Source organism: Athalia rosae, chromosome 1 (genome assembly GCF_917208135.1).
Source record: "Athalia rosae chromosome 1, iyAthRosa1.1, whole genome shotgun sequence".
Taxonomy (NCBI): Eukaryota; Metazoa; Arthropoda; class Insecta; order Hymenoptera; family Athaliidae; genus Athalia; species Athalia rosae.
In genome coordinates this window covers 31,001,535-31,027,805 of record NC_064026.1, presented here as the reverse complement: position 1 = coordinate 31,027,805, position 26,271 = coordinate 31,001,535, and the positions used below count along the sequence as shown (strand labels likewise).

At 36.7% G+C, this 26,271-nt stretch overlaps 3 protein-coding genes across 4 annotated transcripts; 2 read left to right on the top strand and 1 right to left on the bottom strand.

The window, feature by feature from the left end:
- Window positions 1–141: 141 nt before the first annotated feature.
- On the bottom strand, window positions 142–20,812 carry LOC105684192. Of its 2 annotated transcripts, XM_012397361.3 has the most exons (13): window positions 20,431–20,812; window positions 14,723–14,836; window positions 14,218–14,417; window positions 13,659–14,129; window positions 13,061–13,571; window positions 11,783–12,962; window positions 11,225–11,569; window positions 10,773–11,149; window positions 10,341–10,637; window positions 10,163–10,198; window positions 9,817–9,977; window positions 1,910–6,266; window positions 142–1,833 (listed from the first exon to the last, which is right to left on the bottom strand). In XM_012397361.3, exons 2-13 carry the CDS (start codon window positions 14,818–14,820, stop codon window positions 1,740–1,742), a joined length of 8,127 nt encoding a protein of 2,708 aa, XP_012252784.2. In that variant the 5' UTR covers window positions 14,821–14,836; window positions 20,431–20,812; the 3' UTR covers window positions 142–1,739. The 2 variants fall into 2 exon arrangements, with proteins under 2 accessions (XP_012252784.2, XP_012252785.2); XM_012397362.3 differs by lacking the exon at window positions 10,163–10,198 and having other exon boundaries at window positions 20,431–20,808.
- Window positions 20,813–21,300: 488 nt separating this feature from the next.
- On the top strand, window positions 21,301–23,638 carry LOC105684183 (ADP-ribosylation factor-like protein 8B-A). Its single transcript, XM_012397343.3, has 3 exons — window positions 21,301–22,115; window positions 22,382–22,698; window positions 22,786–23,638. The coding sequence occupies exons 1-3, from the start codon at window positions 21,993–21,995 to the stop codon at window positions 22,904–22,906; spliced, it is 561 nt and encodes a 186-aa protein (XP_012252766.2). The 5' UTR covers window positions 21,301–21,992; the 3' UTR covers window positions 22,907–23,638.
- Window positions 23,639–24,108: 470 nt separating this feature from the next.
- Window positions 24,109–24,965, top strand: LOC105684186 (39S ribosomal protein L55, mitochondrial). The gene is made up of 2 exons (XM_012397349.3): window positions 24,109–24,256; window positions 24,524–24,965. The coding sequence occupies exon 2, from the start codon at window positions 24,525–24,527 to the stop codon at window positions 24,861–24,863; it is 339 nt and encodes a 112-aa protein (XP_012252772.1). The 5' UTR covers window positions 24,109–24,256; window position 24,524; the 3' UTR covers window positions 24,864–24,965.
- The last annotated feature ends 1,306 nt before the right edge of the window (window positions 24,966–26,271 follow it).

The window sequence follows — 26,271 nt, the reverse complement described above, 5'->3', positions numbered from 1 at the left end:
TAGGATAGAATATTGTTCGACAAGATCCAAAGCGCAACACTCTGTATATGAAATAGTTGAACTCTATTGTTCCACATACAGCCAATGATATTCAAATATGAAATACAATATGTATATCTCTATGGGTAAATGAAAAACGGGTTATTTTTGAATCTGCACTTTATTTTAAAATATGTATATCGATAGAAAACACGTACATAACATGCAGAATACTATGGATGAGTTAAAAAGGGGCTGTAACAGTTTCACGCTACTCTTACTCATCTTTCTTTTACCCTCATTAACTTGAACAAAAATTACTTGCAAGCTTTCACCATGTTGAGTTGTTAGGCTTTGTAATGTTGATTAAGATAAAAATTTTTTACCCGCACGCTACCATTTCAAGGAGCTAATTTATTTGAAAATCGCGATGCTTATAGTGTGCTGGGAATTCTGTTGGCTAGGAAACGTCTGTTTTGTATTATAAAATTCCAATACGAGCAACACAAAATATCTTCACGAAGAGACTGTGAGCAATGATTATACATATAATGAAATTGAATGAATGAAAATAACTTAAAAATTGTGTGACAAATAGTCGTTTTACGAGTGTATAGAAAAAAAAATTAAATTGCAATCTTTAAGACTGGTATTTACGCGGCTATCACAATGAACCTTTCGAATCACAAGGGAAACTTCGTTTTTTCAACAGCTGCCAAGTTACCGATTTATATTCCTATAAACATTGGAGCCAAAATAAAACAATTTATAGATTGTAGAAAAAAAACGAGGAATCGCTATAGTATTTAGTTGGCAAATTCGGATTTCTTGGCTCAAAATACGTAGGAATACATCAAAATATCGCGAAAGAAATTTTGGATTTTTGACCCCAAAATCGAAAATATTTAAAGGCCTAAAATCTCAAAGTAACAACACAATGCAATTCAATGTACACGTACAAGTTAACGATCAAATCTTTTACATACGTAATGTAACTATACTCTGAAGATCATATACAAAGCTCATATTTTTTTGATAAACTTTCGTCAAAAACTTTAACACTAGTTTAATTATTAAGATCACACTGCTACGTAGCATAAATAATTTAAATAAATATTGACTTGTATACATTTTACAGGAGATATAAAAAAATTAAACACTCAAAGCTTGGAGGTGAACCAAGTGAATAATAAAAATCAGGCAAATGTTGGCGAATATGTGAGATAATCTGGCAAATGTAGTTTTATAAACACATTTAGGCCACGAATTCAACAAGTGATTAATAAAATGGCACTAAGAAGTACCTAATCTTCAAAATATGTGCACAAGTTTGCATCTAATTGATATATTGCTATCCTTTGCTTTGTCGACCGTCGTACATTATATTTCTATCACGACTAACAACGAAATATAGAGGCAGCGATATAACGCGAGCTTTCGTTGTGAGGTTTGTCACTTATATCATATAAAAAGGCTACATTTTTTCGACGTTTACAATCTAATCAATCCTACAAATGGGATTATTATTCTCTTTCACGCCACGCTGCTAGATCCTTCAAAATGTGTTCGTGAGTTGTATGAATCACTAATTCAGTATCAGTACAATGGGATTATAATAAGTGAGAAGTAACAAAATATCGCTATTCTACTAGTGATTATTGAGAAATGTTATTCTCATCTAAAGTTGTTCGAATACTTGTATTATTATATTGGATATTTGAGTTTCTGTATAATTTAGGAATTACCGCGGATATTGAAAATTAGACTATCAATTTATCATTGGATGTACTCGGCTGAGGTTCAGAGTTTGATGATGGCAGATTATTGATTTCGTTATTACTCTGGCTCTTGTCTCTGTAAAGAAAATTGCATAATAATTATTACTGAGTGGTGAATAACACAGGATGTTCCTCGGGATGTTCGATATTACCTTATTTGGTCCCCGAGCCTCCCGTTATCTATTTCAGTCAGATTAAGTCCTGCCATTGTTTCTGTTCCAGTCTTCCATTTTTCAGCCTTATGTTCTGGTGATTCCAAATTTCCGTTATGATAGCCATTTTCACGATTGCTCAGATTTTCTGTAAAGGTGGGAGTCTTTCTTGACGACAAATAATTCGAATTATTCGGAGCTAATAACTCTTCGTAGTAATCGGCGGACTTTGGCTCTAAATTCGATACTGTTGATCCATACTTTCGTGGTAATGTATTGAAATTTCTGTTAGAATATGATTCAAATGAATTATCATTCAATGAGGAACTTGATGAAGGACTTTTGTATGACGGCAGTTCATTATCTGTACCATAATCGGTACTATAATATCTTCTACGAACACTGGAAGAATCCAGAGTTGGTGATCGCGTGTACTTTCTCAGAGGATCATAAGATGAACTCAAACCACTCCTATATTGTTCATTTGGTGGTCTCAAATCACTGATGTACGACGATGTTAGTCCGAGATCAGAATATCTGTCCCTCTCAACTGGGGATCTTCTGTATGGTTGAATTTCATCATTAGCATACAAGCTGTAAGATTTTTCTGGGTATCTTTTTGTCGGTGATACGTAGGTGCTAAAGTTATCATGTTCTTTTTCTCGTGGTCGATTAAAACTGAATTTTCGTGGCAGTGTTGAAGTAGCTGGAAGAGATACTCCTGGTGGTGGTGCATTCAGAGATGTTTTTCTCTTTCGGTCGTTGAATCTTGAATAAAAACTCCTTCTTCGTATCCTATCAATAATTGATTCTGGCTGATCTATGCGCGAAGTCGGCGAATGAGTTGGAGAAGTTGGCGAATGCATTTCGCTGCAGCTGTGATTCATATCTGCTGAGCATATGGACCAAGAATCAAAACTTTCTGTATCATCCATGGGAGAGAGCATATCCTCAGGCTGATCAACAGGGCTTTCTTTTGGTGGAGGTATGGGATTGGGATTGAAAGTGGGTAGGTTTAAATTCAAATTAATTTTTGCTGCTCCTATGTTTTGTGCCTTTCCATTTTCATCCACTGTATTCGTTTCAGAATATTGTGTGATACTGTTATCTTCTTGTACGACATCTGTAGTAGCACGATCTCTTTCTTTGGCTTGATTTTGATTTTCAGATAATTTAGAGCTGTTGCACGACACACTAATATCATTTGATGATTGGGAGGTACTTGTGTCCTGGCTTATGTTGTAAGTATCTTTCAATTCTTTTCGAAGCACAGCCATGTCCTCTGCACATAATGGTTTATCAATAACTATTTTATTTCCTGTTATATTCGCGTGATGGGTGATTTTTGATAAATTTTGAATCAACTTCTTTGCATCTTCAGGGGAGGTCGAAGCTGTTTTACTCTGAGTTAGTTTTGGTAATTCTGTATCTACTTTTGGGTCAGGTTTAGCTTGCTCAGTCTGTAATGATTCTTTCTTTGATAGATGTGGGGTTCTGAAAGTGTGTTGAGGAATTTTTGACAAATCTAGTTTCAAACTATTCCTATTAGACCGGGAATCCACAGTTTTGGGTTCTATTACATGATCATAATTACTTGGTTGACTATTTTCTGACACCATTCCATCCAATCCTGAGCCTTTCATTTTTGATTCGATAGTATGAGTGGAATTCTCTGTTATAATCGACTGGTGACTCATGTTATCATTTATCAATGCTTCATCATTTTTATTATCCTTCATAACATGAGCTTTGACATTGTTAGTAGCATTCAATTTACTGATATTCGTTTCCTGTGGCTTGTCAATACCATTTGATATTTGGGAACCAGAGCTTGTTTCATTGGACGAGGATCCTTTTTTGCTTGACGACTTGCGGGGTTTCTCTTTACTCTCACTTAAAGATTTACTGTCTGAGCTATCGCTCGATTTCTTCACTACCTTTTTTACTACCCTGACAATTTTTTTCTTTTTCGTGCCATCAACGGAGCCAGCTTCTTTTTCACTGGAGTCCTTTGCTTTCACAGTTTTCTTGACCTTTTTCTCTGAATCTTCAGCTTTTTCGACATTTTTTACTGAACCATTCCGCCCGTTAGAATGCACACCACTTTTTCGCAACTTTTCCTTTTTCTCCTCGGATCCTGTGCTATCAGCGGATTTGTCGACAGGAATGGTGAGCATAACTGAATCATTATCACTTGAAATTTGTTTCTTATTACCAATAGCTTCAGATTGATCCACCTGCTTGGTTTGGAGTTTTTCTGGAGACTTGGCCTTTGAAATTCCGGCACTGTCCAATGGATCCTTTCTCTTATCAGTAGTTTTCTCAGGACTAGATTTCTTAGGTTCCTTGATAACTTTGTCAGGTGAAGAACTCTTGACACTTGCAAAGGATTTCACCAGCTCTTTCGGTGGAGATTTTTTAGTCTCTGACTTAATTTTACTCAATAATTTTGGTTCTTCTGATTTTTTCTTAGATACTTTCAAGTCAGCCTTATTCACTTTCATGGGTATTTTACTTGTTGAATCGATTTCTCCATCTGCCATTGAATCAGATCGAGAACCCTTGTATGGGTTTTTTCTTAATTTACTGAAAATCATACTCTGCGGGCGTTGTCCACTGGAGTTGGATTTGGTATCAATATTTTTGAATAAACCGAGGACTGAGCTAACTTTACCTTTTGAAGGATGTAAACTGGTATCATAAAGCGGTAAGTCTTCCACGCTAACTGCTCTTTTGATCAAACTAGATTCTGTACATGGACATTCCTCAGGAGGTGCGGACCGCTCGCGTAATGAACGTATCTTCTGTTCAATCAAATTTCCATTGTTAATCATAGATTTCGAACTATCATCACCAGATCTGAATTTTTCAAGTTTCTTCTCTAATGAATGTAAAAAACTATTTTTCGTTGTCTGTCTTTCGAATCTAGGTTTCGTATCTTCTGAAATCGAGCTAACATCTCGTTCAGAGTGGTCATCTTTGGAAGAAACATCTGATTTTTCTTTGGTGATGGAGTTCGCTTCATCTTTCAATTCTTTGGGAAGTTTTTCTTCCGAACTCTGCTCACTTTTCAACTCTTTACTTTCACTCTTTTTTTTGCTGAATCTCGATTTCCTACGTTCATTATCTGCTGCTTTCTGCGCTTCTTTATCTTTGACGTACTGGCTTTCTTCTCGTGGTGTATCGAAAAAATCCGGTCTCAAAAACCTCGAAATCCTGCGGGGACCGCTAGATTTCTGATGTTTCTCTTTAGTTTCAACATCTTTGCTGGTACCAGATTTGAAAAATTTGCTCAAAATAGATCTCTCAGGAGTTGGAGCTCGGGCTCCAGTCGTATCCTGCATTCCAGAAAGTGACTTGCGATGGGCTTTATGTTCAGATGGTTCCCTATTTAACGACCCAGATCTTATTCTGAGACTTGGAATATAACTGCGTCGCCTTTCTGCACTTGTAGTTTCTGAGATAGATCCTAAACTTTCTTTATTGCACTTGTCCATATCTCTGTAACTAGAATTGAGATTTATGTCAAAACTGGATGGGCCTAAATTCTTTAGCTTTGACTCCTTTATGAGATTCTCTGCAGCCAGCAATCGGTTCTCAAAATCTTTAGAAGGATCCGATCTGTATGAATGGTTGTAATCCAGTATATTGGAGGTTGATTCATTTGGTGATGTTTCACTTGATTTAGCCGATATACTAGATGCAGTATCTATGTAATTAACATTCGAACTAGACACAGATCCTGAGTTGCCTTCAGAAATTTGCCCTGCTTCAAATCCTTCGTCGATAGGGTCCACCTTAATGTTAGGAGTTTTTGACGAATCATCCAAAGTTTCCTCTTGAATTTTATCATTTTTGTAATTATGAAAGTTATCCCTACGTACAGTACCGGTATTTGATTTACCCGCATCTCTATATTTCCTTCCAAGTGTCATCACATGTCTAGGCAATGGTGGAAGTGATTTATCGTCATCCTCAAATAGACTGACACTTCGTCTAGGTGATCTATATTCCAGTTTATCAGATGGATCTCGTTGTACCAACAAACTATTAGATCTCTTGATGTTCCTTTCAGCTGATCTTCCTCTGTATTCTGTTTGATCTGATGTTGTAGAACTGGGATTTTGATTTTTGACATCAGGGCCGTCTAGTAAATTCATCATTTTTTGAGTTGGAGATTGATAATTTTTTTCACGAGGTATCGATGGAGATCTAGGCAAGGATTGCCTAGTTTGTTCAATAAAATGTCTACTCAATCTTCGTGCTAAACTCGGTGTGAAGTTTTGTTCTAACGTTTCTTGCGCCTGCTTCCGAATTTGCGAAACCTCCGCTTCGGTGTTTTCGTGGTGATCTTGATCTGAAAAATTCAGATAACAATTTTGCTATTGGCATGCATCACACATTAAATCAGCGTCTGTAATGGAATTTTCAAAGAGGATATAGAAAAGGAATTAAGTTTCGAGTATGTACACTCATTTATTTGTACGTACATAAACTCTCCTATAAAATCTCTTTCAAAAAATTAATAAATAACGTTGAATGTCTTCGAAATTTTTTGCATGATTAGCTACCTTCAAATATTATTACATAATGGCAACTTAAACAATGTATATGTATGCATCTTTGCACATTGAAATTTAACACTAACAACAATTATTTCATTCAATGATTGCATAAAAAATGGAAGATTTCTGTTATTTGAGAACTACGTTACAAAAGTACTATTTACTTATCAAAGACATACATGATATTTGGAAAGAAAAGTTCCATGTATCCTCACATGAAGATGTTACACTTGAGTAGAACAGTAAGGATGCTAGTTTGAAATTTTGATGCTAGTAATACAGATATTGAATGACGATAGCCAACTAATAGTTGAGATCGAAATCGAGTGAACAAGATGTTAAAACGATGAGTGGATCATATTGTGTTTCCACATCAATGTTTAGCACAATACTCAGTAGCATTAATAAAGCATGCTGCCAGCAAATTGAAATGATAAGACATTGTTATTCAAACTCTAAAAACACAACAAGTATTAGCCAGTTCATATTAATGATTCAGAACAATTCGTCCTGTCTTTGATTACGCACCTATGTAACTATCGTTATAAATTTCCTATAACAAGATTACTTCAAAAAGTGATGCAATAATTAGCTTATATACAAACGGTGTTTGGACCTCATACATGATTTATCCTGAAAAGTATTTTTTGAACCTTTCTTGACTGATTCTTTTGTATTATTTCTCAATAAGTATTGCAATTAAATAAAATCTGACTATTTCGTCTTCTTATCACATTATAAAAATTTAGAACACATGGGGATAGAATAGTTCATTTACAACAACTCCAACAACTACTTTGACATGACCATACCTATGTACATATTTGACTCTGTTAATATTCTCCAGAATAAATCAGATTACAAATGAATATTAATTTCTCTCAACAGGGATTTACAAACAGAACAAATTTTCAGCTCATATTTTTCTGGGGATTAGCATGGTGAATCATTTAATTTTTTGTTTTATATCTTAAACAAATGTTAAAACCAAATAGCAACATTTTTAGTAGACTTGAAATTAGAGTTTACTTATGCACATACATAACATGCGTGTGATATCCATTATATATTTTTTTTTTAATCGAGGAATCGGTTTAAACTAGATGTTCTATTAAAATGAACAGTTGTTTGAGAAACCGAAGGTGAGTGTATGTGGTACATTGGCAAGGTTCTGGTATCATGTGGTCAAATGGACAGATTTACTAAATTAGGTATAGTATAGTACCTAACTTGTTTGTCTACTGGGGATTAGCGTCGGCCCGCCTACGCAGAGTCACTCGCACGGTCGCTGTAACAACCGTCATAAAAGACTGTCAATGAATTATATCACAGAGCGCTGTCGCTGACAATTGCAGAGTATATTTTCGGTAGTTGCTCAGTCCTGTCTCTGTGTGTTAGTCTACCCACTTGCTACTAAAAAATAAAACAAACTAACAACGCCTTCAATTTTACTTAAATTGGCCAAATTAATTTTTCTGTATAATGGTATGCAGCTAATCTACGGTCACTCAGAGACATGTGTATTGCTTGATTCAAGTAAACTCTCCCAAGGAAAAATATGTGTATTTTTTTACCAGTGAAGTATTTTCAGTGCCATTGTCCAACAACAATCTGTGCCATAACAATAAACCTACTTTGAGTAAGAAGAAGGCATTGTTATTAGATCTATGAAATAATTAAGCAAAAGGAGTTGCGTCATTCAAAAACAAGCGGATTATACTATATAAACTGTGGCGTACCGAAAATATAGTCTGTCAAATATCAGCCAGCAAAAAATAAAGGACTAAATTTAATAACTGTTTGAAGAGTCGACGATAGACTTTGAGTATTTCGAAGACTTTTACTATGGGAGACTTTTGGAAAAGTGGAAGAGAGTTTTTGTCCTTCTGTATACGGGTGTGTGCATCCATGCTTTAAACTTTGGTAAATCAAAGTGTCATATAAAAGATTCAACTCCTCTAATGTTATTGGTTCATACGAATCAACAATGAACATGGCAGAAACTGTACAGTACATCATCTTACAAGGTTTCATATTAGACAGGACAGGGGCAGTGTTTGTCATCTCTCTAATCAATTTTCTGAGGCGAATAAGTAAGACTGCATTTCGATTATCATACACCGGTGTATAGCATCAAATAAAAATCATTGTCTCACCAAACTTTGTTGAACTTGGATTTCGTGAAAGACGGATTTATTTAGATTCTGCAACTCATAAGTCACCGAAGACTGTATCTTGTTTTAGCGATTTTTTTTACAAGCTGGGAGAATACCGTTAGTTATTTGAACTTCGTTTTTATTATTTCTTTCTTTTAAAAGGTAAAATAAGTATGTATTCGTATTTATTACAGGGTAATATTTAGGGGATCTTAATTTATATTTATTCAGTGAATAGTAAAAAAGACAGAGTTTACTTTTTGTCCAAGCATACGGTAGATAAAGTTGAACTCCTAGTTTTTATCGTATTAAATAATTTTCCAAGGTTAGACAATAATATCCATATTTGTAACGTCTACGGGTAAACGAGAATTCAGCATGCTGAAAATAATTACTAATACTACCATTCGAACTAACGTTGAGATTACATGGACAAAATAAATCATCACAAACTAAAATTCTACGCTACGGACAAATAATATATATACTTAAAGCATTCAATGAGACTACTGTTTGTAATAAGAACGGAGAACTAATATTGTCACTACCCACCTGTATTGGAATTTAATCCTCTATTTATACCAATGTTAGTATAAAAAAAAATCGCAAAAAAACATGGCAAGGCAAAAATCAAAGAAAAAAATAGAGAGGTATTCGAAGGATAAAACCGATGAATAACAGGTAAATGAGTAAAAGTAACAAAATTATATGCTTTGTCTATCAACGACTCGACAACAGCTAGGTACTAGGAGATGCATAAGGAACCTCCCATTAAATTTTTTTCACTTTCCTTTGGCAGTTCTTCATGAAAATTTAATGGGATGATTTTTATGATTCAATAGGAGCTAACTGACTTTTTTAAAGATTTACTTCGGAACATACTGATCGTCATTTGATTGTTCCATAAATTAAAATTATTTTAGCTTCTGTTAAACCACTTTCAAATACCATCTAATTATCACACACGTCATTATACTAAATTTATTCCGTTTCTAGTTCACCGCGGAAAATATGAGGTTGCTTTCAGATTTACAAAGTTATAGCGACAAATTTATATCATGTGAAAGATTCATCCATTGTGACAGTCATATTCGAATATCATAGGTGTAAATATTTCATAAAAATTCCGTTAAAGCAACATCTATTCCTCAGTGAACTATACGCAAATTCTATTGCACGCTATTACCTCGTGGAAGAGTGTTGCTACCCATTTCAAAAACGCTATCTTGGGAAGGGGTGTTACGCGGACCGGTACTGCTAGGTGTTCCTGGGGCTGACGGCTCCTTTCTGCCAAATCTGTCCGTATCACGACTCAACGAGCGTCTGAACTGTGACTCTGATAATCGCCTGTATTAACAGAACAATAATCAAAACTACTTCATGAAATAAATTCATAAATCAATGACCATGTGAGAAAAGCACTGTGCGGAATGAAGATAAAAGGGATAATAGTGTTATAACAAACAAATGTGCGATCTACGATGAAAAATAACTATTCACCAGACCCTTAAGTATTGTTTGACTGCACTCACGTTCTTATAGTCGTTGTCTCGGTATAACTCTGGTAGCTTGCACAAATAAGCACTCGTGTTAAAACACTATTTAACTGCATGAATTCTTACCAGCACAGTTCTGAACACCATAATATTAGATGTGAAAAACGATCAACAACTTCTTCTGGATGATAGGAAGTAATATAAAAATATTTACCTGGATAATGGTTCATGAACTCCCCAGAATCCTTGTGGAGAATTAGATCCCAATCTTCCGAGTAATCTGCTGCTTGGAAATCCAGTGCCTCTATTGTCATCTACGTTTAATCTCTGCGTCAAGCTTCTAACTCTAGATAATAGTGTGGAAAACAAGTTTTCCGCTGTCAAAAGTTCAAAGCCATCGTCATCGTCATCTTCCCCGGATGACAAACTGTCCGCATGCTCGGGGGCTTGTCTAGTCGGCCTGGAACTTCTTAGTCGATGCATATGTCGTTGCAAAAGATCATCGTTATCTCTGTAAAATGAAATAACGTTTTTGTTCAATATTCCCAGCAAAGATATGAAAAAACATAAAAATTACTAGATTGGCAATAACCCTCTGGAATACCACAATTAAATCGAACTTAGTATGTTTCTAATAATTGCTTGCCTGTGTAACGTAGAGAAAGGAGATTCATCTTCACTCGCGTCCGACAGTAGAGAGCTCATTCTCCTAGGTCGACCAAATCGTGATCTTGGTGCAGTCGTACTGGTTGGTGTACTCGTCTTACTTTCAGGCTCCAAGCTACCTGATCTGGGTGTAACGTATCCGCCACCTTCTACCGCGATAGGGATTATGTACTCACGAGGGCTCTTTCGAATTGGTTCTGGTCCAACCGTTGAACCTAATGCACTGTCAGTGTCCGAGTCAACGGTAGATTGTCGCGATAAAGATCCAGATCGCTGTGACATAGAACGCTGGGGCATCGGTGGTTTTGGTGGTGGTGTTGATGGACCTTGCTGTGGTAGTTGATGCCCAGATTCAACCTAGGTGGCCATAAAATGAGGATTTGAAACAATAGTCGTGATATTTATTGAAATCTCATTGGCGAGAAAATTTACCTGAATGGGTATGATTCGTTCCTTCGGGACATTCTTCATTCTATTTTCAGGTTCCAGACTCGAGCTCCTATTAGCCTGGGGTACAGCAGCTGCAACTGGGAAAGCTACTTCTGATCTTTGTGTCCTCAGTTTTTGTGGGTGGAAGGCGTCAATCTTGGCTTCTACTTCAGATTTAAATGCTGTACTCTCTGGAGGTTTGACTCCTGCCAACGTAATTTCAGCTTTGCTGGTCTTTCGCGGTCGGGGCAAGGTAGCACTCTTGAGCGTGATCTCCATTTTACTGGATTTCTTTGGCTCCTCCGCGACGGAGCTGTTAACGTTTGATGATTCAGCTGCACCTGGTACCTGAGAAGAGAATAACACATTTGTTAGTGTTTTACAGATCAATAATAAATTTCTATTTTCAGAACATGGTTACCCACGAACCATCCATCCGTTATTATTCATCGAACGATTTTCACTATACGAGATCATGAAGATACACGATCACCCACATACTCCCATATAACACGAGTATAACACATTCGATAAATAATTGAATTTAGATGAGTAACTTACGACTTCAGCCTGCAAGACTGGTTTCGATTCAAATGGAAACTTGGTATCAACAGGTGTAGAAATGGACACAGTAGCATTTCTCAGGTCATTGGGTCCTACTTGCACTTTTAGCCCTAACTTATTTGAACTATGGCTCTGTGGAGAGGTGGGGGGTGATCCATTCATTTTTTTCATCACCGGTGGCTTGCCAATAGCTCCTGTGATAATATCTACAGCTCGTTTCTTTTCTTCCTCGTGTTTACTTTTTAAATATTTATCAGTTTTGTCGCTACTCTCCATACTCGAAATTTCGCTGATTTTCTCTTGAACTTTATCATCCTTTGTGACGGCGGGTACCTCTATTATAACTTTAGATGCACTCGGCTTCACAGTTTGGGGGACAGTTATTGATGAGAGACTAGCCTTACGTTCAAAGGCCCGTTTTGCACCCCCAACATTCACACCAGGAATGAAAATCTTCTTTGGCTTATCACTTTCAGCTGCTGCAGCCAACTGATTGAACTTTTCTGCAGTTTCAAAGATCTTCGATCGCCGTCTCTCTACTGGCCTTGCTGGCATTTCTGACACATCGTTGGATGGTTCAAAGTCGAGAGAAACAGATTTCTCCTTCAATTTTTTGATGAGCTTTTTGTCATCTTTATTCGCATCCTCTATTTTCGAAGCAGGCGAAATTTGACTTTCATTCGGAACATCTTCATTTTTGGCATCAGTTCCTACTTTTGTTACTGATCCGAGCCCAGTGTTTTCACTCTGAGTATCTTGAGGAATATTTTCAATAGGTTTTTTGGGTTTTGAAACTTTTTTCTTCTCTGGTGTACTGTGAGTCGATTCCATACTCTCTGTACTCTTCAAATTTGACGTGAGAGACTTTTCTTGCTCTAAACTATTTTCTGTCTCAGGTTTTTCTGATTTTATATCCAAGGCGGTTTGTACAACCTCGTCATCAGAAGGTTTTGTAGGCACAGTATTTTCCGTTGGCTGCTGTGGCACTACCGGTGTTCTACTTCGGTCGTGACTTAGACCTCGTTCCTTTGATTCTTCAATTAGTTCCAGACAAGCTGCAGCACCTTCTAATTGATTGATATCAAGAGTTTTACTTGTAGGAACAGTTACTATCACTGTTGGATCTACTTCCATGGCTTCCTCCGTGATAGGATTTGGTATTGGGGCTGAGTGATGCCTGGAAAAATGTATAAATTAAATAACCACAAGCGATCCAAAAAACTTCAGAAATTATCTTGATTAATATTATAATTTTTACCAAAGAATGTACCATACCTAGATCCAGATCTGTATTGTCTGGGTTCTCTGTCATCGTTTCTCTCTTTTCTTCTGGACCTTTCTTTTCTCTTAACACCAACCGCTGTAGTTTCATCCATGGATGGAGTAGTTTCTAATTTTCTTTTAGCATCCCCAGCAACAGCTCCATTTGGTTCTTCTTCGACAAGTTCTCTTATTCTTCTTTCAGAATTATTCTGATCTAATTCCATTAAACTGCCGACCGAATGGCACCTGGTTGGCGCCAGAGTTTCAGAAGATACGTTATTAGCGGAAGCATCACCAGCAGATTGTTGATCGCCTACAACTAGTTTGTCTGCACTTGCTGACTGTGGCACCAAAGACAGTAAAAGATCTAATCGCACCGGTGTTTGAGCGGCTAATTCCTCCGCAATATCTAGACAGTTTTGCTCATAGCCTTCATTTACCCACCAATGTGTACATATTTTTTCAACATCTGCTCTCCTTGTCGGACATACCGTCAACATATCCTTGATTAAGGGGGAGGCGGCTGAAAAGTGAAAATTAAAATATTTACGATTTCGACAAACGTTTTTGGGATAATAAATCATCATTATTTACATTTTTCCATACTTACGGGATGGCTTTTTTGGCTCGAAGTAATCCGACTGGGAAATCTGTTTGACTAGCCTTTTAAAATTTGAGCCATCAAATGGCATGGCACCGTATACTAAAGTGTATAAAAGAACTCCCAAACTCCAACAATCAACCTCAGGTCCATGATAAGGTGTTCCCTTAACGATTTCGGGACTAGCATACAACGGACTACCACAAAAAGTGCTCAGTAGCCTCTGCTCGTCAAAAACATTGGAAAGACCAAAGTCAGCAATTTTAGCATTGCCAATTTGGTCTAAGAGAATGTTTTCTAGCTTAAGATCTCTGTGACAAATCTTGTGTTTATGGCAATAAAAAACAGCTGTAGATATCTGCCGGAATATTCTTCTCGCCTCATGTTCCGAAAGCACCTTTCGCTCGCTTAAATAATCGTAGAGTTCACCGCCAGCAGCATATTCCATGACGAGCACCATTTTCTCCCGGTTTTCAAAAACTGATAAACAAACAATAATTGAATCAATGTGACGAGATCAATACACCAATGGTTTATTGGTTGAAGTTCCATCTAATAAATCAATTACCTTCATAGATGTGAATAATATTCGGATGTTGTACACTCGACATAATCTGAATTTCTCTTCGTATCCTAATAAGATCTGCTTCGGTTTCAATTTTACATTTTTTAATAGTTTTTATAGCAACTTCTTGGCCAGTTTCTTTATTTATTCCTAACTGCACTTTTCCGTACGTCCCTTGTCCGAGTTTCTTGATTATATCAAACCTTGAATCCATAGAAGTGCGTATATTATCGACACACGACTAAACGGAATGATTATTTTCATACAGATCAGTAGCATCTGGCAGATCCTCTGCCAACAGCTTAAATTCTCGATCAAAGATCTTGGCACGGAATGCAAGCTACTTGAGCAAATGTCAACAACAAATTAACCAATCAATCAGTATTATATACAACAAACAGGAGTCAGTTGAATTTAAACGTGTCGCCGTATAAAGCGAAATTTTATCTTCTCCCGCTCTCTTTTTATACGTCGCAAAAATAATCGCCTTGATATGTATACTGCTTACCGTTGTTTCAATTTTCTCTTGTGATTGTGAAGACGCACCCCTCCCGTGCTCTCCATCCCCCCCATTATATTGTGGATGCTTGCTTCGCCGACAACCATGGTGTTTATTGTTTATCTAAAATAAAAAGGATAAAATAAAATACCAGAACTTGCAAAAGACAGCAGATCGTATAACAACGGATCTTTGAAGGTGCAACCATTTTTTGTTCATCGTACGTTAAGGGTGGCTTATGAAATCTATTGTTCGAGTATCAATTGCCGGTCAATTATTATAGCTATAAATAATTTTTTTGCGGTATAAGTTACTTGATAATTTGTTCACGGTTAATTTTCACGAGTATCAAAAAATCATTAATTGCCTAGGGTTTCGATGGTGATCCAGACAATGTAATTCAATCGACGCTCTTGCATGTATAAGTGACGTTTAGAAAAACATACCTACACGGGCCAAGAGCGGCAATAAATTAATAGCTAGAAGTATACAAGGGAGATATAATATATGTAGCTAGAAGAATAGATATTTGGCGAAGCGGTTGAGTGACTAATGATCGCCAATTTTCTAGAATTTCAGAAAAAGAATCTCTTCGAATGTTTAAGAAATAAAAATAATAAAATAACGACGATGGTCCAGAAAAAACTTCTATCGAATACCCTCGAATTATATGGTGTTGTAATAGGTGTACAATAAAATCTGATGAAATCCGGAAAATCCGTTCAGTTTGTCGGCAAAGTTGGTATTGAATGGTTCGAGTCTAGGTACATGAAAAAAATAATGAAAATGGTAAAAAAATTGTTATTACACAGCTGATCCGATCCCGCGAATATGTAACGGTTGAAGCGTAAATTTTCCGAATCAAAATCGAGCTGTATAATATTACACATACATGTAACATTATATATTTTCCAGGCTACGAAGTGGGTGAAAGAGGGGGTGAAAAACATGATGGTGAATTGGTAATACGTTTCTGTCTCTGCGAAGGAAGAAGATGACGCGTTGAAAGTCGCGTGTGCTGTATAAAACGGGCAAACGTAGATGAAAAGAGAGAATGCGGAGGGTTATTTTTGGCGTCGAGACGCCGTGTGTCGCCCGATCCCGCCGGCTACTTTTCTACACCGGCGCAGCGTCCAGGGACCCCGCGGACCTTGCTAGATGACGATATCAAAAACGGGATATTTAACCGCCAAAAATCGTGAACAATTTTTGTCAGTACAGGTCCATGATCACAATCTGTGGCTAAATATGTCCGGCGACCGAAGCCCACGCGCGATGCGATCACACGGTCGGGCATCGAAAATTTATGGGGTTCTCAATTTTTTGGAGTAATCATAATCGGGATTTTATAATTCTCAAAAGCTGCGTCGTCCAACCGTGTACATCAGACACGGACAAAATGCGAATTATTGTGCAGAATGAACAAATCTGTATGATAAAAGTAAATCGCTACGCCGAATTTAATGTCTCGTATTATTTGAAGACATCGATCGTTGTTGGTGGGTTATAATTTAACGAGTTTATTTAAATATTCTTGCGACTTATAACCACTCACCGGCGAGTATAGAAATAGTGACGTAAATTATGAATTATATATCAGAGACGGTAGTTCAAAGGAAGTCAAATCGTGACGATGAGGTGCGAAGAAATTCTCTGTATATTATAACGAATATAAGTATACATGAAAACGCCGGCTTGGATTGATATGATACGAATTCTAAGGAGAATTTGGCTCGGATCTGATTCCGCTCGGTGTAGTAATCGCTGCAATTTGTTGGCTCGTAAAGCGGTTGGCTACTTTTTTCTGTTATAAGGTATAAATTTCCGTTGTAGATAGCGAAAATATATTGTACGTACATGATGTAAACATCGCTTGCAGCTTATCTAACGACGTACCAATTTTGACCATGCGTGTATTCAAAACGTGGGGATGATATTTATCGCGGAAAAGAAATAGAAAAAATATTGGGCGGTAATAGAACAACGTGAATAATAACGACAGCAAGTTACACACGTTATTACAAAAAATTCAAGGCTGACGCAATTGTTACATATTGAAATACCCGCTCTGGATTTTATTCACCCTTCAATGATAGTTTCAGGTGCTTCAGTGATCGTTGATTACGTAAATAAAGAATCAATACCTCAAGAATCGCCGGTGTTACAGGGGGTGAAGTTCTATAATTTCATTCAATAAAACGATTGCGCAATGTCTGCAGAACTTCCGCAATTTAAATTTCAGTCTTAAAGTTGCTACTTCTTTTTCTGGTAGTACATAGCGAAGACTATAATATTAAAAAATTTGAAACATGCATCCATAGTAGATACGTACTTATTAAAAACAAATATTAATCATTCGTTTCTCCGCAGAGTTGCACGTTTTCCAGGGCGTACGGAGAACGATGTGTAAAAACTATAAGGGGGTGTTTGCCCACGAAGGCCGAGATTTCGTGGACATAACGCTATGCTGTCTGCATATTTTAGTGCAGTTGCATTCATGAGGAGTCAAGGCGTCGATTTTCTCCTCTCGGTGTCTCGTGAACAACTCGGGGGCGGCACGGTGTAACGTGCATATGGCGTCTACCGCGGTGGAGGAGCGCGAAATCTTGGAGTCATGAAGTCGGGGAATTGCGCGAGCTCGTCCGTCGTGTTGTGGAGGAGAAGAGTTTCTGTTTCATTTACCGATTTGGTTTTATTATACATGCCACCGTCTCCTCCCTCTACGAACGAATGTTTTTATAAGGATCCAAGATATCTTTCCGTTTCGTATACGTATACCTAGCGTATCCTACGTCGCTCCTAAACCCCACGACTATACTTAGAAAATTTACCTTGTATTTCATTTTCTACTCATTTTTCTTCAATTTTTTCTCTTTCTCCCCCGCATTAAAATTCTTCCCTCTCCCTTTCTCGTCCCTCTAATTTTTTTCTTCTTTCCTTGCCTCCGTCAGAGAATTTGGCAGCAATTACGGTCGGACGCTGTGACGATAAAAGAAAATTTTACATGTCGGGGGGGGGGGGGAAATGGAGTTTTTTCTTGTGTAAGACGGATAACCAAAATGATTCGCGCAAGCATGAGAAGCGATCCACTTTTACCAGAGTATTGGCAGCCTCGACTTACGACGCGCACGTGTTCACATTTTGAAGGCGTTCTCGATACTCAATCGGCGTTACTGATATATTTTTAGACCTGGGGATTGTGCGGACACGTATGTATAGTATACTCAGAAAAGTATACAGTATAGGATCCTGCAGGCGTCCTAATGGTTATCTTACGCCTCACAATTCTAACGAAATCGTTATTCGAGCCTAAAACGAAGCGAAACCGACGAGTAAATCATCCACATCTAGGATCCCCTTTCACAATTCCTTGAGGGAACTTATCGAATGCAATCGTCAAGGGCTCTACGTATCGCCTGATCGGCATCGAAACGTATGGTGGGCCCATGTATGTCAATATTTCGTAAGATCCGAAGATCTTTTGCAATAACCATGTTACAAGAACAAGACACAGGTTGTACATTCAGCCACAGGTAATAACGGATAACAGAAAATTGTATATGCAATAATGTTTAATATTCAAACTTAAGACTCCTTTACATATAGATAAGAATGTCAACTGGCGGTTTATAATTTGTCATCCGATGCTAATCAGTGTCTAGAATAATGTGCAAATATTTTTTCATACAATCTGTAATCTCAAAGAGACCTAGAGATCTGCATCAGGTGCGTTTCTTGATTGAAATGAAAATAAAACTCACTACAAATGCATCGTAGACATCTTCCGAAATTAAAATTATTACACCACCCCGTGGCCGAAGCAGTTTGCTATGCGATACGAGAAAACAATGCATAATGATTTTGCCAAGGTGAGAATGACATTTGACCTCGTAACGGTCTGGCGAGTTTTTTCGGACACGGTTTGATAGGCTGGATATGAATATAAGGGGATAACCATCGGTGACGTCATTCTATACAAAGGTCGACAGATCTCGTCGCGGTCATCCACTCGTGATTCACGTGTGCCTTAACGCATTTAGTAGGTATACGATTTATATACTATGTATTAGTTTTTATTTTTTCGTTCTCTATTCTTCGTTCGTTGAGCGCGCGGAGATTCAACCAGGTCATTTTATTCTGAGAATTATCTGACTCGTGATTTTGCAATTGCAAAGCATTCGAGTGATAATAACAATAACAATAATCATAAATAAATAACTGGAACTGATTTAGATTGGGCATAAAAGAAGAGAAAAAATTTCAATATTTCTGCATCTTTCGCCACTGATAAATAAATGTATTTTAAAATTTTCATAAAATATATGCTCTCGATACATGTATGTTACAGAAATAATTTATGCAAATTTTGCAATCCGTGCGTGAAAAGTTACATTTCTTTTTTCATGCCCAATGGTCTGACCAGTACGTGTATTTTTACTATTACTACTAATACTATACTAGCTGTACCGGGGTACGCGTGATCTTCTCTTGCTGACGCAAAGATGTGTTTTCTGATTTATTTTTAAATGCTTATAGGTATTAGTAGAAATGTGTAATTATCATTTGTGATTATTATTATTAGTTCTTTTCGGAACTAGTGAGATGTCAGTCGAGTGACGTGAACGATAGCTTGAATAGGAAATACGGAGACGTTCCTTCCGTTTTTAATCGAGCCATTTTATGACTTTATTTCTGTTGCTGAACTGCTACGGCGCGGTTTTTACGCCCGCAGGATATTCTCTACGTCAGCATTGAAGTCTGTATATGGAGTTTATCGAGTCCATTTGACGCTGCAAGCAGCACAGACCGTATTTATCAAGATTTAAAGGCGGGAAATCCTACGTTTAAAATAGTTTTCGACCGCATCTGCAATGTCTCGTTCGTATTAAACGACACGGATACACCGCTCGTTTATATCTACGCTCTTTAAAATCCTATATGCAGATCATTTCCGCTTTTCTATTAATACAGTTGAAAATTTTTCACCCCGTAATTTGTACGGGTGTCACAAACGACGATAAATTATAATTAAATTAGCGGTCGGATGTTCCCTCATATATCCTCGTACAACTTATGTATGAAGATTTTTTCTCAATTCATAAGAAGCTTGTGCAGGAAATTTGAAAGGTAACTGAACTTGAACTCTTCCGTGAGTTAAATGAAAAGTAGATCAGCACTGAAAATTAGTTTGAATAATTATTAGCGTGAAAGTTTAAGGTATAATAAGGTATTCGACTGTTGTAAAAATTGAATTGTCATTCCAAAGCCTTGGTGAAATACGTTAAAGTGTGTTCTTGTCGCGCATCGAGCTTTGGTATGTAGGTTTCTGGTGGTTAAAAATAGCAGGTTGATATTTAGAAGAGGCCCTTTCTAACGGTGTCGATTATTTAACTGTTAGTTTGAAATAAGTATCTGAAAATAAATGAAAATAAAGCATATGGTATTGCAGTTGTTTGATATGTGGGGGACCAGTATTGCCTTTCTTGTGAGAAATTTATTGGGCAATCGAAAACGCCCACTTATAAGTACATCTGCAGCTGGACGTATGTTATACGAGATATAACAGTGAAGATCTTTGTGTAAGAGTTTTTCGAATCTCTTATTATAAGGTTATTCGTTAATTAAACTCATATTTGATTGTCAGTCCGATGATCCTGGTAAGAGAACGTACGAAAATCAGTTCTCGAGAACTTTCTATAAATAGCGAAAATTCATACCTTACTGTGAGCTCTGGAGTGAAATTATCCTCTTTTATTATAGTTCTCCTCGGTGTTGGTTAAATTTGGTGAAAAAAAAAGTAAAATAATAAATAACAAATCGATCAACAATAAACACACTATTTACACGTCGGCTACTGTTTCTACAAACACCCCTAACACTGGGTCTCTTTTCCTTTCAAATTTTCCAACAATATCACTCCGGTCTTTATTTTCCACCTCATTTTATCAGACATTTTCCGAGCAGCGATATGCCACACGGCTTAAACTTTGCCACCATCTTTATTTACTAAAATACTAATTTTGGAATCGAACGGGGGAACGCTGGACCGTGGACTGCGACAGCGCGCTTGATCTAGGCGGGAAGTTTCAGTGATTGTAAAATAGCGCACAAGTGTTGAAACGCGTTGATTCAGGTATTTCTTCAGTCAACGGCACAAGTATGAAGCCTTAAATTAATGCGTTAACGATTCTCATTCATAAATTAGTGATTTTCATACAATTTTTTCACCAAATCATACGATGTAAGCTTATAAAAATGTCAGAATTTTAAAATATGCCCGAATAAAAATCTGGCATACACGCGTTGCCTGATGTACTAATCTTCAGTCAATGATAAACGTAACTAAAACGAGATTTTCAGCTGGAAAATGAGAACAAATTGATATTCTTGAGGACTTTTTCTTTTGAATTTTCAAACATCCAGACCACACGTATCGGGAACATCTGTGTCTCTAAATACAACGCTCATAGCAACAAATTTCAATGAGCCCCTATCGTTAACTGAAGGGAAGGGTGGCGTTATCTGTTGTTTTATTAGGGAACGTCGTGATATTTTAATATTTTTCGATCGTTACCGACGAGGAACGTTATCGTCAGTCAACGCGAGGACGAGAGTCGAGTTTGAAAATGCGACTAGCTTGCTGCATTAGTTAAATAAAATCAATAGTTTCGATTTTCAATTGCTAAGATAAATGGGGTGATTCAATCAAAGTTTTTATTAGCGTTTACATTCTGATCACGAAAATCTGCGTAACTTACGAGACGAAAATAGACCCGGTGACAAATCCTGCATACGTTAGTCACGAAACATAAAATTGTGGGCGTACTGTTAGCTGAATTGAGAACCACTGATAATTTCTTCTGCTTTTAGCCAGTGAACATCAAGTTCCTTTACCTATGTCATTCCTATGTGCAGCAGCGAATCTCATTTGCGATAAGATAGAAAAAGCGAAACGCAGTCGCATACCAAGTGGTGTTTAATTTTTATTGCAATAAAGAGTTCCCAATCAGATATTCGTATTAATATCATTTTTTGCTGATCATCAAAATAGATTAGTCACCAAAATCTGTTACTGAGCGTTTATTGAGAGTGTGGATCTCTCCTGTGTCTGGATAGTGACTAGTGCGGTACACACCTACCGTTGGCGTATTCCATCCACTCTAAAATAGGGTTGACGTTTCTCTGTGAAAATCGGTGCTAAGTTCTACTACATGTCAAAATTATAATATTATTATTTAAACAATAAGATCTTTGTCGCATAGACGATCGGGATTCCAATATGTTGGCCCTCATAAATCGCATATTAGACTGGTTGAAGTCTCTGTTTTGGAAGGAGGAGATGGAACTAACATTGGTTGGACTCCAGTACAGTGGAAAAACTACATTTGTTAATGTCATTGCGGTGCGTTAACAATTATCACATTTGTGCATAAAACCCATTATCTCATACCTCTCTGCTCCACCTACTCTCTGTACCATACCTCAATGTCCATACCTGAATGATTCATGTGCAGGCATACTTAATTTCTCCTGGTTTGTCGCTAAAGCTCTTTTAAAATCCTATACGATCTCGCCAACAACCAACATTTCTGAACACATCCTTACCTTGAAATTAATGAAGTTGCAACAACCCTCATCAATGATTTATTCTTTCTTTGTATTTTACAGTCGGGGCAATTCAGTGAAGATATGATTCCAACAGTTGGTTTTAATATGCGTAAGATAACCAAAGGAAATGTGACGATTAAAGTGTGGGACATCGGAGGTCAGCCAAGGTTTAGATCTATGTGGGAAAGATATTGCAGAGGAGTCAACGCCATTGTATATATGGTCGATGCGTCGGATTCGGAAAAAATTGAAGCTAGTCGTAATGAGTTACATAATTTGTTGGATAAGCCTCAGTTAACAGGGATTCCTGTTCTGGTATTAGGAAATAAAAGGGATTTGCCACATGCTCTCGATGAAAATGGACTCATAGAAAGAATGTGAGTATTCGAGAACCACAGATTTGTCACATCGGATTGTACATGGGATTTGTTTTACTAATAAATATTGTTTTTATTTTTCCTTAGGAATCTGTCTGTGATTCAAGACCGAGAGATCTGCTGCTACAGTATCTCATGTAAAGAGAAAGACAATATTGATATTACGCTCCAATGGTTAATAGCGCATTCTAAATGTGGAGTTCGCTAATAGCTCGGCTAATTTAATAGCCGCTGATAAAGGAGGACCCAAAATGAGGCGAATGATGAATTGGGATCAAACAAAGAAGAGAATGTTGCCAGCTTATATTTTAACTCGAGTCATTATTATAGCAAATTCCCTAACTGTAAGCTTTAGCTTTCTAAGTTGGAACTTTAGATGATGGAGTTTAAAAATATGCTTGCGCGAGTCGGAATGCTCACATGAATTATAAATTATACAATAATACATTGAATGGACACGTAGATAAAATCGAAATAACATTTTTTATATTTTTTCGTTCGTTAGGTAATCGATTTAGGGTATATATACAATTCTCATGAATGTTTGTGTATACACATACCCATAATACATGTGTGTAGCTATTGTTATTTTTAATATATTCTTCAAGTAAAAATTGCGTGTCTTAATTGCTACCGCAGTAAAGCACGATATTGCAGATGAAGATTTTACCAAATCTGGCGCAAAAAGGAGTCGTTGGTACAGGAGGCCACGTACCTAATCTTACAATTATCAAATTTATTAATAGAGTAAATCATAAAAATAAACTGATGATACTATATCTGTACACCATATAAACATAAAACAACTACTTGTATCATTAATATAGAGTAACTAGTATTATTATATCAATTTACATTATTGATTTATGAAGTAAAATTGTATGACGTTGTGTTATGTATATATAGAGGAATAAAATCATGTACACCATTTTCCAATGGATCATCCGCATCTTCATTATTCCAACTCAACCCTCCAGCATCGTTGACTCTTAAAATTTGGGTCAAGAAGCAAATATTTTTTTTGTGAAGTGCTACATTTACATACTTCGAGCCGAGGAATGTAAATCTGCAAGCCAAATTAATCTGTCTATAAAACTGATCAAGTTATCACTGATTTATCTCTCTGAAATGGGGAAAAATGAAAATATCTATGATATTTATTCCTAGCTCAATTTACTCAACGTATTTTATTTATACGTATTTTGTGTTTTGGATACAAGATAAACTCGCTTTATTGGATCCAAATTAATCTTCTGGAACATAAAAACATATCTGAAAGACACGAATAATTAACGAAACGTCGTACATGTTATCAAGTGTTACAAAATGTCTCGATTCAACAATCGTCAACAATGCATTCACACGTATGGTTCATATGCAATCAAACTTCGCGCGTTCAACTCGCTTTTAAGTGCCATCTCTTTTTGATGTAAAACATGCAACTGTCTGCGTTGACTGAAAATTGTCTGCAAGACATGCGCAAGACTACAACAGCACTGCAACTTGTATTATGAATTATGATCTATAATTGTTGACCGATCTCTGAATTATTAAACAGGTGAGTAACCCTTTTTAGAATTAAGTCAATATTCGTCTTGCATGTGTACTTGCTGAAAAAAACCATCACTGTGTTTCATCAAATTACTGTAAACTCATTGACAATTGGGCTCTTTCTCTGCAACTGATATAACCTAACATTTTCAACACTAATTTTCTCAGGCAGAAAGAGCCGAATGTACGTCTACATATGCGATCTCCAGATCTCCGATTTCGATAAAATTTTAGTATTGTACAGCACAAAAAATAATTATTTTTTTTTTCACAGAATGAGTGTCACAATAAGTGGACTCCGTCGAGTCAGTTCTCCTCTACAGATGGTTTTCAGAAAGCTGAATTGCTGGACAGGTGCGATAACAAAAATACACAGAAAGGTGTATGAAAGGACATATCCTACAGTGCTGGTACAATCCGACGGAAGTAGTATAAACATCAGATATTATGAACCTAGACAGATCATACAGCTGCCTTTAGATCTGTCTACTTTAACGGAAGCTGAAAGAAAAGCAAGACTGGCTGCTCGCAGACCGAAAACTATGATAAAAATAGAGGACGAATTAGAAGATACTTTCAATCCAAAAAAGTATCTCAAGTATATTAAAAAGTGAGAAAGCATCAGCTACTTTGTTAGGCTTAGTCATCTCTTGTAATTAAAACCCTTATATTTGTCACATTGTACATAAATTTTAATATACTCTGTTTAAACTGAACCAAAATCTTTCATTGCTTTAATCGTGTCACAGGGACGTGAAATATTCCAATTTCAGACTTGGGGAACCAATTATCGCTAGTGGGTCTTTTCTGAGAAAATATTTATAGTACCTTATAAAGAAATAACGTACTGTAGATCATATATAAATCACCATATACGGTGTCGGTGATCTACAATTCACATTAAACATAAATTTTGAAGTAGCTGCTTTCACGAGTCATGAACAGCGGTGGTAGTGGTTAAATCAGTAGCATCTTGTAAAAAATTTAAGCAATAATATATCGAGAAAATAATGAGGTAGTGAAATTTCATGAAGTGCCCAAACAGGAATCTGTTTGATAATTTCGCTTCGCCTTGATGCGGGATGAAAACAAAAAATCGTATCTCGACCTTGAACTTGTTTGAGAAAGAAAGTTGCCCTCCTGACTAGTGTAAGATCAAATGATATTATGATGATCTCACATGTTTTTTTGGGAGTAACGCGAATGGACCACTTTCAAATTACGCGTTGATTTCTCTTCCTGTTTACCCCCCACGCAAACTTACACCGCTGCATCTACACCGCGTCTTTTAGTTTTATAGTCTATATGACACCTATTTTTTCTAAAATAAAGTTGAATAATGTCCTGTCATGAATAACATAGACATAAAAAGCTTTCACCTCATTTTTTACGTTCCGCCCGCGCAATAAAAAGAGCGGATTAATAAACTCGTTGATTTTCAAGCGAATTAAACATCAATCTAATTCAAGTATTAAGTGCCCGAATATAATTAGAAAGCTTTAGACGGGTGGTCAAACAAATCACATTATTGTTATAATTTAATACAATCCATAGATAGTTAAATGAAATCACTGTATTTGCAGAATTACATCGCTTGAAATAATTATCCTAGTTGTTAAAATGATATGCAACGAATAGCTCTAGTTATAAAAAATGATTACATGCACGTCAAGGTATTAAAAATAACTCGTAACTTTCTGTCATTTTTTCATTTATCCTTATTTACTATACTCTCGAATTACGTGCTGAACAGGATGAAAACTTTCTCTGAAACAAACAATTATCGACTCTGCACCCGTCTCTGATGACTGTTTCAGCGCAATTTCTTCTGTTACTGTATATAAAGTTGACCACCGGTGCATAATTGATCAGTAAAATACGTAAAAAGTATTGAAACATATTCGAGTTACATCAATTATGAAGAAATTTTCAATTATATTGACACGTTTGAACTTTCCGAGTTTCCGCGATGTCTTTGAAAGTTGACACACTATGCGACGGTTATTATTCATATGGTATTAG